General features: G+C 36.8%; 2 protein-coding genes across 3 annotated transcripts; one reads left to right on the forward strand and one right to left on the reverse strand.

Annotated features, from left to right (window-relative positions):
• Positions 1–95: 95 nt before the first annotated feature.
• LOC102620660 (actin-related protein 5) lies at positions 96–5,083 on the reverse strand. 2 transcript variants are annotated; one of them, XM_006486397.4, is made up of 12 exons: positions 4,752–5,083; positions 4,593–4,663; positions 4,379–4,503; positions 4,221–4,265; positions 3,701–3,803; positions 3,366–3,475; positions 2,660–2,769; positions 2,490–2,580; positions 1,975–2,415; positions 1,581–1,708; positions 939–1,278; positions 96–827 (listed from the first exon to the last, which is right to left on the reverse strand). In XM_006486397.4, exons 1-12 carry the CDS (start codon positions 4,850–4,852, stop codon positions 321–323), a joined length of 2,172 nt encoding a protein of 723 aa, XP_006486460.1. In that variant the 5' UTR covers positions 4,853–5,083; the 3' UTR covers positions 96–320. The 2 variants fall into 2 exon arrangements, with proteins under 2 accessions (XP_006486460.1, XP_006486461.1); XM_006486398.4 differs by lacking the exons at positions 4,593–4,663; positions 4,752–5,083 and having other exon boundaries at positions 3,701–3,808; positions 4,379–4,480.
• A 3,856-nt stretch (positions 5,084–8,939) lies between these two features.
• Positions 8,940–11,351, forward strand: LOC102620386 (LIM domain-containing protein WLIM2b). Its single transcript, XM_006486396.3, has 6 exons — positions 8,940–9,329; positions 9,554–9,699; positions 9,926–10,025; positions 10,123–10,157; positions 10,281–10,370; positions 10,882–11,351. Exons 2-6 carry the CDS (start codon positions 9,565–9,567, stop codon positions 11,089–11,091), a joined length of 570 nt encoding a protein of 189 aa, XP_006486459.1. The 5' UTR covers positions 8,940–9,329; positions 9,554–9,564; the 3' UTR covers positions 11,092–11,351.
• The last annotated feature ends 112 nt before the right edge of the window (positions 11,352–11,463 follow it).

An 11,463-nucleotide genomic window follows, 5' to 3' on the forward strand; every position in this document is an offset into this window, starting at 1 on the left:
ATCTTATTTAAAAAAAAAAATTAAAAGAAGTCTTGATAATTTGTTACGGGCAACAACTAACTGCCATTCTTGTTAATTTTTCTTTGCTTATGAGAGAATTAACATCCTCGAATCTCCTTTAAAAGTTTCCCCAAATTAAGTGGGTAATTTTGAAAAGTCAATATGGTTTGAAACCATCAAATACGCAGCAAACTACTGCAGTTGTGACACCGTTATGCATCAAAGGCATCAGCTGCCGAGTCTAATTGTTGTCTAAAATATTTCTCTCTTGATTGGACTTCCGTCACAGATAATTCACAACACAGTGGGAGAACGGGCGATTATAATGTGTATTGCAGCTGATATCTGCGAAGCCAGTCCTCGCCTTTCTCATAATAATCCATCCTAGAAAACGTTTGCTGGGGGAATTGCAACTTAGCAGCATAAATGGAAGCTCCTCGCCATGCATCAAGAACTGGATCCAGAGCTCTCACCACTTTTATGGGAGCCCCACATGGTCGAATCATCCGGATTCCAGCTTCTAAGCGCTCGCTCATACCAGGGAATAGACAGCATCCACCAGTCATAAAAATTGAACTGGTCAGTCTCTGCTCTAGATCTTCGTCTTTAGTTGGCAGTCTTCTTATTGATACTCCTGTCATCTCATCTAATCCTACCTGATCAATCCCAACCCAGTTGGGGCGAAATAAGATTTCAGGGCAGCGAAACCTTTCAACACCAAGAACAATTTGGAAATCTTCCTTGGTAAGAGGACGAACTCGTGGTATCTCCGCGGCTGACTGAGTGGGTCCTGATTCTTGCTTGGGAACAAATGTTGGGTCTACCTCCTGCCAGAATAGAGATCAGTGAATAAGAGAACATTCCATAAGGACCAAAAAATAAAAAAACTAAGTTGAAAATTAGTGCATATCCTTAATTAGACACGATGATTGACTGACCTGCAATCTAGCAGAAATGCGGGCAAGCTCTGCTTCATTTTCATCCATTTCCTCATCATCATCATCATTATCTCTGCTCATCAGTTTGTAAAGTTGCCAATCTTCATCCTTGGCACCAAAAGTGTCCTCACCCTTCCCTCGATCAAAGGCTGCTGTTGTTAGGAGGCGCATCCTTTCTCTCTGAGCAGCATTCAATCTCTCACCACGGCCAACCCCTCCAGATGTGTTATTTCCATTTGTGTGGTTCCCATTTGTCTTAAGCCGTTTTCGCTGGTCAATTTTCTCAGAAAGTTCTTTGTACTTTGCCCGCATCTGCTCTACATAGAGTTCTGGGTTCTCTCTACAGTAAAAAGAAATAAAAAACAATGATTTATAAAACACACAAATGCAAAACAGAATACTAACGAAATTATCTTCCAAGATGATAAGATCATTTCAAGAAATCTGCAATGCTATTATGATAGTGATCTAATTAAGAGACCAAGCACTTTATGTATTTTACTAAAAATTGATATATAACAGTGAGAGACTTCTCTTGATAATGCTCACAAAAGTTCCCCCCTCTTTTCTCCTTGATGCTTGACCATTGATAAAATTTATATTAAATAAGGAGAAAAAGAACTCCACGAGCTTAGCACTTACAAGCGTCTTTCTTCTTCTTCTTGGTTTTTTTTCTCTTGTTCCAACTCCTCCTCAACACGCTTTTGTTTAGCTCGCTGGCGGCCCTCAGTTGTAGTTTTAAGGAAAATCTGTCTTCTCTTCTCCTTAAGCTGCAAAGGAATAGCAGCCAAGAGAAATTTGATGATGATGAGAAAATCCCAAAAATGAAAATCAATGTCGTTCTTTATTTGAGTGTCATTCCATGCAAGGCACTCTCATATCAAAAAGCACCCTTCAGCACTACATTCAAAAAATAACTAATGAAATGGCCCCGTGTTTTCAAGCCAATGTGAAATGAAATGAAAGTAAACATCTATGAGTAGAATCAGCAGTACAGCAAAATTCAAAAGTCCAGCTCTTTTAGTGTAAAGTATACCTGCTCAAGGGACAGCATGTTGTCAGGGATGTGAATAAGAGGATACTTTTCATTCATAGAGGCATCAGTCTTCTCAAGTTCAGCTTGTTCAACCTTCCGTTCCCCTTTAGCTTTTCTTAAAGATTGTGTAAGTTTCACAAGGGTAGATTCTATTTCCTGCCGGGAGACATAACCGGTGTCTGAAAGGAAAGCTGCAATGTCATTCTCTTCCACTTGTTCAAGTTGTTGTAAAAGAAACTCTAAACCATGAATTTGATTTTCCAGTTCATTTATCCTAGAAGATCTCTTAGCCTCAGCCATCTCCCGCAACCTTTGACCTTGTCTCTCTTTAATGGCTGCCTTCCTCGCAATCTCTTCTTCTGAAGGAGGTTCCTCAGTTGGTGGTGGAACCCATGGAAGTTGCCAACACCTGGTTTTGTGTTCAGCTTCCTTGGTCCCTTTCTGTTGTAATAGGTGTTGCATCAAATTAACATCAAAGGTTGAAGTGGGAAAAAAATGTAGGACATGGTCGTTACCTGAAATAGTTGAGCTTCTGAAAAATAATCAGGTGCAATATAACAGTGCTCCATTTTCAGGTCTTCAACCTTCTCCCATGTAAGCTTAGTCCTGTATAATTAATTCAACCTCTGTAACCAGAAGCTTTACTTTAATCAATCAAGCAAAAGCCAGGTGAATTTATACTCACATGTGTTGAGGATGCTTAAGGGAAAGTAGTTGCTTCAAATAATCGGTGATATGGTATCCACCAATATTAGTTCGGCAAGAACCTCTGTAAACAGGCTCACCTTCAACAAACTGGGAGTCAAACGAGACACATCAATATCAAACTAAAACAATTGAGAATTAGATTCATCACAGAAATTATAAGATCTAATTTATTGAGGGAACAACAATGCTGCAACCAGATATTGGACCCACAAAGTAGCATATATAAGAGATCAAATCTACATAGACATGGCTGATAGCCAATATCTTAGAGAAATCATATTGTTATTGGAACATTTAATAAAACACAAAAAGAAAAGGATTAGCAGCAAGTAAAAATGCTATCAACAAGATTGATTGCATTAAAAAACATGCCAGCAAGAGACAAAGTCCTTTGATATGTTAACAAACAACCTTTGCTAGGAACATATGTGGTACATATGTTCCCAAATTTATTCAAAGATTGACCAAATGAGAAACAATAAGATGCCACAACTAATAATGTTGATAACAATGATGGCACAAAATGAGTCTTAGACAGAGAAAATTCAAGAGTTAGCTGATTCATAATCTCTTTTATATCATGCAAGGCAGTTATGCATGCTACTACATAAAATTTAACACCCACCAGTTCTAACTTGCAAGTACATTCAACTAAAAGAATATTGAGGCCATGAAAACAATACCGGAATAACATGAGTAGTGGAAAATCCTGGACAGATGGCAAGACCATCTTTATTACAAATCCCATATTGCTGATTATACTTGTAGCTGAAAGCAGCATCCACACCAAATGCTGTGATCGCATAAAGAAAGGACATGTTAATTTTAGAAAGCAGCAAACATTCTAAGAACATAAAATGAAAAGGGAACATTTATCATGATCAGGCCAATCATGGGTTGTTGCCAGACAATTAGTGGCTTACTGATTTAGACAGAAGCATCCATCAGATAAATAAACTACAAGCTTCCTCTTTAAGGGCATGGAAAGTTTTTCGTGCAAGGTAACTTAATGCTTTACCTACTGATGGAACTCCATAAGTCTCAAAAAGAAGTTCTGCCATTTTACTGCGAGAGTGAACTGGGTTGCATACACATTCTGTGATCAGGACAGGATGATCAATCTGCTCTGTCCTCAAATGAACATTAAATCAGGAAAAGGTCAAGCGAATGAACCAAGCTAAACCTTAGCCGTGCATGACAAAGTAACTAGTAAAAATCATGCCACTAGAAAAACATTGCATGAAAAAAAAAGAACACAGAGCAACGTATCATCCATGCAACTATTTGTACTCAACATAAAAACAACTAAATGGCACATGCATCAAGAAAAGAATCAACAACCATAATGAAAAGGTCACCTCAGCATAAATTTAAAATGATTATAAGAAACAACCAACCGAGTAAACTACAGTGCATGCCATAGACAACAATTAGAATAACATACTAAAAACTGAAGCCGTTTAGGGTGCAAACATCAAAACACATGCACAACTACAAAAGTTCTTAAAATGAAAGAAATTGAGAATTGGTTATTTTACCTCTGACCCATTGGCACCAAGCCGATCAAAGGCAAAGTCAAGAATCTACAAAGCACAAAATAGACCACATGAGACTACAGCTATCACCCATACAAACAAACACGCAAACAAGACACATGTGCTACAAAATTCAACATTAACAAAACACAGTAACATACATATTCCATAATCTCAAACTGATAAACAACATTGCTGTCAAAAGCTGAGCGAGGCCCCGACCGCGTGCAGTCAAAGTACTTTAACAATGTTGTATCATGATCACCAACTATGGTCACAGTTTCACCTATACCATAAATAAATAAATAAATAAACTTAGACTGAAAAGGCAAAGAATTTGAAAAAACAAAAAGGGAAGTGGGAGCAAGAGAGCACCGGTGGTTTTGTGGCGAGGTCTCTGAACAATGTTGCGGAAAATAACACGCGGGTCAGTCTCTCCCGCCCACCTGACCATGGAATTATATTAACCAAAAAAAGAAAGAAAAGGAAATTAGAAAGTGGGTAGTTAAGGATTAGGGTTTAAGAGTAAGTTACCCAATTCGGAAATAGGAGGCGCCATTGTCGATGACGATCGGAGTGGAGGAAGGGAATAGATTGTAATCTGTTTGTCTCTGTATTTGAGATATGAATGGCATTTTTTTTAAAAAAGAAAAAAAAATTGGGGAGGGAAGCTGAATCAAGGTGATAGCTAGCGTTTTGAACTGCTGGCTTTGTTTCTGTTGTTCGAGTTAAAAATTGTCATTAAATTTTGTTTCATGTCTGAGTCTGGCGCTGATAATCGAATCGCCTAGTACCTAGTGAAGACGATCCGAACCGGTTCGGGGAGGGGTAAGGGAAGTGGAACCAGACAACCCGAAGCAGTTCTGAATGGACATGGGACAGAATTGGGCTTTTGATTTCTCTACGCTGCCAGACCCAAGAAAAAAGCTTGACCCACGCGCTATTTTTAAAAACCTCCCCTGAGGTTTAATATAATTACACTTAGATGATGAGTTTGTTTGTATTCTCACTAACTTCCCCTGCCGTTAGTATACATACGGTTTGACCGTTAGTTGACGAGGGCAAAAATGTAAAAGATAAGGTGAAATTCTTAAAAAATAAAAAAATAATTTAAAAAAATGATTTAAAATCTATTGGATAATTGTATTAACTGATTACACACAATATTCATTATGTAAAAGAGTACATTTCTCTTTCCATTCTCTTTCCCCAGCACAAAAAGCAAAGGATGACATTCTCTCACAATTTTCACTTCACTCCCATACCCTCATTTGCTGGAACAAAAAGAAATACACATCAAGAGCATTTATAACCCATGAAGAAGAAAAACATGGGTGGTCGGAGAAGGCCACCGACCGGTGACAATCGACGGTGGCCTGAATATGCCACTTGTATTGGAGTTTGTAAGAAGTTAGTTATTTTTAGTTATTTTATCAAAGTCTAAAATGTTTAAATACCTTTGATTTTCTTGTTTTTTGAGATTTTATAAGTGGTTGTTGGTTGTGTTTGATTTGTCTTGTTCATGGATTGGTGGTGGAAATTTTGATCAAAAGGAGAATGGGTTCAGCCATATATGGCCATGAGTTAAAAAAATTAATTTTTGGTTATTTTATGTTTGTGATTTACACCATACATAGTGTAATAAGGCATATAAAGCCAATAATTTGTTATTCTTATACAAATGAGTTTGTAAAATAGAAGTAGTTTTAGCTGTAATTTTTATTTTTCTCATCAAAGTTTGCTAAAGTTGATCTGTTTATAAATTTACAGTGTTTGTGTGCATCTATCGCTCAAACACAGTTTTTGCGTTTTTGGGCGACAAGGTCTATCTCCCGTGCGACAAGCCCTCGTCGTACGAACACAATTTCTGTGTTTTTGGGTGACATTGTTGTCGCACGTGCGACGAACTTATATCGCCTGAATTCAATTTTTGTTTTTTTAGGCGACAAAATTTGTTGCGCGGGCGACAACCCATGTCGCTCAAAAACACTGTTTTTGTGTTTTGGGTAGCGACATGCTTTTGTCGCACATACAAACATTCTGTGTTTTTGGGTGACAAATGATGTCTCCCATGTGACAGTTTTTGTCGCACGAACGCAATTTCTGTTTTTTTAGGCGATAGACATGTCACATGAAAAACATTAAAATGTATTACTATTATCATTATTTTTCTTTATTATTGTAATTGTTGTTGTTGTTGTTTAGTAATGTCATTATTATTATTCATAATTATTACTTTGTTTTCACTTATTAACGTGTGCTTATTGACATATGATAGGGACGAAAGGCTAGTTGAACCGTCTGCTGTTCCACTGAAACCTGCAGCAGAAATGGATAATACCATGTATAAAGTATAACTTAGCTATCATACTACAATGTTAATGTAGTTGTTATTTTTGTTCTTTTTGTGTATATGGGCGACTGTTGGATGTATAAGCTGATGAAATTCAGTCAAATTGTGATTGTCACTAACTGTAAGCTGCAGAAATGCACGTGTGACTGTTATTTAAATGATGATGTTATTCTACTTAGTGTTATTTTTCAATTCAATTAACTCATACTAATGTTTTTTTTCCTCTCGTCACAAATAAAAATGTTTGTTATTTTTTATTTGTGTTGCCGGTTTGATGACATACAACTTGATGGTTTCGAATTTAATTATTTTTTTAAACAATTAAAATATTGGTGATTTGTTTGGTAGAGAATGGTATAGTCTATTGCTGAGAGAACTAAATTATGTTTTAGTGGTTTTTCATTTCACCCTCCAGCCCTGCAAACATTCTGTAATTTGGGGAGACAGACACTTGTCGCCCGGGAGACGACATTCGTCCCTCGCAATTACAGAAATAGGTATTCTGTAATTTAGGGAGACAATCACTTGTCGCCCGGGAGACATGTTCTATCTCCCCAAATTGATTTAAATATTTTAGTCATTTAACAAATCAACTAACGATCAATTTATATGTATACTAACGATAGGAGAGGTAAATGAGAATACAATCAATCTCGTCATCTAAGTGAGATTATACTAAACCTCAAGAGAGGTTTCTAAAAAAAGCTTAACCCACAAACCACAATGACGTCGACGCCCCTTACGAAAACGACGTAGTCAAAACAAAAGCAGCAATCTCGGTCACCGCTCCAACTGACCCACAGTACTAATCCAATCCATCACGTACCAATGACCGATCTACGCGAGCGATTATTTATGGCCCACTGTCTCAATTCTCAAGAGTATGTAAAAGCCACAGTATTAGTTTCCCACGCGGCCGCACGCAATTATCCAAACTCGAGAAATCTGATTAACACGCGACTTAAAAAGCTAAATCTAATCAAATTTACCCAAAAAAAAAGAAAAAAAAAAGGATCCGTTCTCAAAGCTGAAATCAAACATTTTTAATTAGCTCGTTCTGACTTAGGATACGAAAGATTACACCTACATACAGGACAGGATGTATGCGATACGACTCCTTGATGATGAATCTTCTTCTCATCATAAAAAACAAGTCATTCTGTTTGCTTTTAAAAAACAAAATAAAATAATCTTCGGATTGATTGTGGCGCTTATTTTAATTATGTGCACCAATTCTTCTTTCCTTTCAATTTTATTTTTTTGGACTGTGTTCCACACTTCAGCTTCGCCGTAATTTCCTTTTCCCGTTATTATTCAAAATAAAAAGAAAAAAACTGAAAAATAAATCGGGGGTCTGTTCACGCTCCACAAAAGAGAGAATTTGACGTGCGAGGGCCAGATGCCGACTGCCGACTCGCCCGTGATATGCTGTTGTAGCCCGGTCCATTCAAATTTTTATTATATCGTATGTTGGCCGAACTTTAATAAAACATTTTAACAGGCCCAGCGGCTTTTGACTTTTGGTGACTGGTGTGGTGGGTGGCATGGCACACAATCATTTTGTTTTCGATGATTTTATTTATTTATTTATTTATTTGTTTGTGGGGAATAAATAATAATCTTTTGGATTGATATTGCTGCACAAAATAATAATATCTAACATAAATTATACTCCGTATTAATTTGCGATGAAGGCTTTAAATCACCATACACCATCTGAATAGAAATTATAAATCTATAACGAATCACAAACTAACAAGCACCCAACGCGACGAGACGAGGGAAAATATTTAGTTGGAATTGATTTTAATGGAAACACATGTCACTTGTGTTTTATTTTAGTTCTCTTTCACCGTATGATTTTATCAATTTCATTACACGTTGATGACATGATATTAATATGCATCTCGCGCTTAATTCTTCTTTTAGACGATAATTCCTTCATGACATATTCACGATAAGGTAAAAAAAAAAAAAAAATTTGTTATATAAAGTCTATTAAGATTACGACAGAGTGAGAATATTTTATTTTAATGCGGGTCAGTTTTACGATGATGTATAAATCTTCCCGAACATATTTAACCAACTCTTGAGTTTTTTTGGATGATGCAGGTAATAATAAATATCTTGGTCCAAAACATAACTGTTGGTTTTTTTTAACATAAATTGACCATACCCTGTTCAAATATTTGGAGTTAGAATACAATTATGGTTTCAATAATAATCCAAATTTAACAAGCCAATTAAGCATTAAACAGCAGATTACATTGAAAGAGTAAAATTAGAAAACTAGTGGATATATGAAACATAGATAGTTAAACTAACACAGTTAATCGCAGGCCCAAAGCAAAAAATCCGCGCAACTAATTGGTTGGTTGGTTGGTTGAAACTCTGGAGTCTCAAGCATGGGTTAGAACAAACCAAAGTGGAGACAAAGTGTTTCCAGCGCGGCGCAATCGGATTAAAGACATTTTTGTGTTTAGCATTTTTGTGCGAATGCAATAATATCTGTCACATTCTCTCTCTTCTTCATCATCACCATCCTCTCTCGCCCTGCTTAGAAAAAGCTCCTCCAATCCCACGCGCCAATGTTCATTCCCCCAACCATCGCTTTCTCTTTCTCTTTCTCCTCTCCTTAAAACATCTCTCTAATATATAATATAGTCTCTCTAACTCAACTCCCCACTTGGGTTTTGTCCTTTTCCTTAAAATCTCAGCTCAATCAACTTAAAGATCCATTTTTTTTTTCCTTTCCAAAGGTGTGATTTCTTTTTATTTTACTGCACTTTCTGATTTTTCAATTAGATCAAGCAACTGGGTTTTTTTTATTCTTTATTATTATTATTATTATTATTTTCTGGTTCAAGTTCTAGATGGCCCAAAGGGCTGTTGGTAGCTCATTTCAGTGCAAAATCTAGTTTTTGTAAGATCCAGATGATGAATCAGTTGGTTGGATGACTAAAAGCCCGTTCTTTTTGTACAGATCTAAAAGCAATGTCTTTTATTGGTACCCAACAGAAATGCAAGGTCTGTGAGAAGACAGTTTATCCAGTTGAGCAATTATCTGCTGATGGGGTTGTTTATCACAAGTCTTGCTTCAAGTGCTCTCACTGCAAAGGCACACTCAAGGTGGTACCTTTTAATTTTTTGTCAATGTAGTTGATAGACTTGCGTTCTGTTCATAGACTTGCGTTCTGTTCAATATAGATGTAATTTAAAATTGAATCAGCTCTATTATTTTGTTGTTAAAAGAGAATTTGCTTTAATGTACTTTAATTTTGTTTAAGAAAGTGGTTTTTTTTTTAAATGGAATTTTCCACCTAATTAATTCGTTGGAAATTTTAATGCTTTTCAGCTGAGCAATTACTCATCCATGGAAGGTGTTCTTTACTGTAAGCCTCACTTTGAGCAGCTTTTCAAGGAGTCGGGTAACTTCAACAAGAATTTCCAGTCACGTATGTATTTCGTCTCTGAAATGAAGAAGCTCTTTGTTTGAATTTTCGATAGTTTTATGTTGCCTGTTTGATCAGCTATCAATTTCGTTGTTGACAGCTGCAAAGTCAGCTGAGAAGTTAACTCCTGAGCTGGTAAATCTTTCCTACAATATTGCATGCATTTCAAATTAAACTACAGCCATTCAACGATATGCTTAGTACGGTGTATATTGTAAGGTGTTCATGCTGATTCCTAATAGCTTGTGCTTGTTGCAGACAAGGTCGCCTAGCAAAGCTGCCAGCATGTTCTCTGGGACCCAAGAAAAATGTGCTTCTTGCAGTAAAACAGTGTATCCGTTGGAGAAGGTTGGATCCAAGCTTTCAATAAGTCATATTGTATTGTGATATTGTGTGCGGAGAGTTACAATCCCCCCCCTCTTCTCCTTCAAATTGTGTCTCCCATTGCTCTCCTTTTCCTCTGTTCCCTGTAAACCTAGGTCGTTTGATAGGGATTATTATATTATATGCTTGCAAGTTTCTAGTTTTATATTCTGGTTCTGAAGAGTATTGGGTTCACAAATGATACCATCTTGATGCTAGTTAGTTCATATACATGGAAAGTTTATTTTCACGGACGGGCGTTGGAGGATAACTATCAATAAATTAATACAATTGTGAAAAATCTCTCTATCTGGATAAGATTCACGTAATCTTACAACATGTTTTTCACATTCCTCATAAGCTCTAAAGTGAAATGCTGCATCCTTTTATGAGATTAGAAATGATGTTTTACTTCTGCACTAATGTTTTTTTTTGTATAAAAGCATTCAATGTGATTTGCAATGTGGTTGTATTGTGTTAAAAAAAAAACCTGCAGGTAGCAGTGGAAAACCAGGCCTATCACAAGACATGTTTCAAGTGCTCGCATGGTGGTTGTTCCATTAGCCCATCAAATTATGCAGCCCTGGAAGGCATCTTGTATTGCAAACATCATTTCTCCCAATTGTTCAAGGAAAAAGGAAGCTACAACCACCTTATCAAATCCGCTTCAATGAAGCGTGCAGCAGCCTCTGTTCCAGAAGCTTGAACATGTTATTCTGCCGTCTATTTAAATCTTATTTGGTGTGGGTTTTCTCCGGCTTGTGGGTGTGCTTTCTATTTGGATCCCTCTTCTTGTTTTTTAGGGGAACTACCAAACCTTCAGTTCCCTCTGCTTCTTTGGATCATCATTGTTGGGACAAATTTCATTTGATTAGACATACTGATTTATGGGATGCATAGTCCCGTCGTCGTAAATTGACCATTTTCTGGCAATGATCTTTTAAAAAGAGATTAGTCGTTGTTTGATGCTTCTTGTTCTTTGGGCTTGTTCATGAATCATGATGAAGATCGCGTTTCTTCTCATCAATTTCAAATTTCACCTGCAGTGCTATGTTTGTGGAACTTGCAATGCCAGCTG

Source organism: Citrus sinensis, chromosome 4, assembly GCF_022201045.2.
Source record: "Citrus sinensis cultivar Valencia sweet orange chromosome 4, DVS_A1.0, whole genome shotgun sequence".
Lineage (NCBI taxonomy): Eukaryota > Viridiplantae > Streptophyta > Magnoliopsida > Sapindales > Rutaceae > Citrus > Citrus sinensis.

What these genes read in the sequence shown, in the direction of transcription:
- LOC102620660 (XM_006486397.4), bottom strand. Translation starts at nt 4,852, where the DNA reads ATGCCATTCATATCTCAAATACAGAGACAAACAGATTACAATCTATTC. An exon ending in ACCTCGCCACAAAACCACCG is followed by an intron (nt 4,504 to 4,592) that starts GTGCTCTCTTGC and finishes TTTATGGTATAG; the next exon opens with GTGAAACTGTGACCATAGTT. An exon ending in AGTTTGAGATTATGGAATAT is followed by an intron (nt 4,266 to 4,378) that starts GTATGTTACTGT and finishes TGTGCTTTGTAG; the next exon opens with ATTCTTGACTTTGCCTTTGA.
- LOC102620386 (XM_006486396.3), top strand. Translation starts at nt 9,565, where the DNA reads ATGTCTTTTATTGGTACCCAACAGAAATGCAAGGTCTGTGAGAAGACA. An exon ending in ACTGCAAAGGCACACTCAAG is followed by an intron (nt 9,700 to 9,925) that starts GTGGTACCTTTT and finishes AATGCTTTTCAG; the next exon opens with CTGAGCAATTACTCATCCAT. An exon ending in CAGTGTATCCGTTGGAGAAG is followed by an intron (nt 10,371 to 10,881) that starts GTTGGATCCAAG and finishes AAAAACCTGCAG; the next exon opens with GTAGCAGTGGAAAACCAGGC.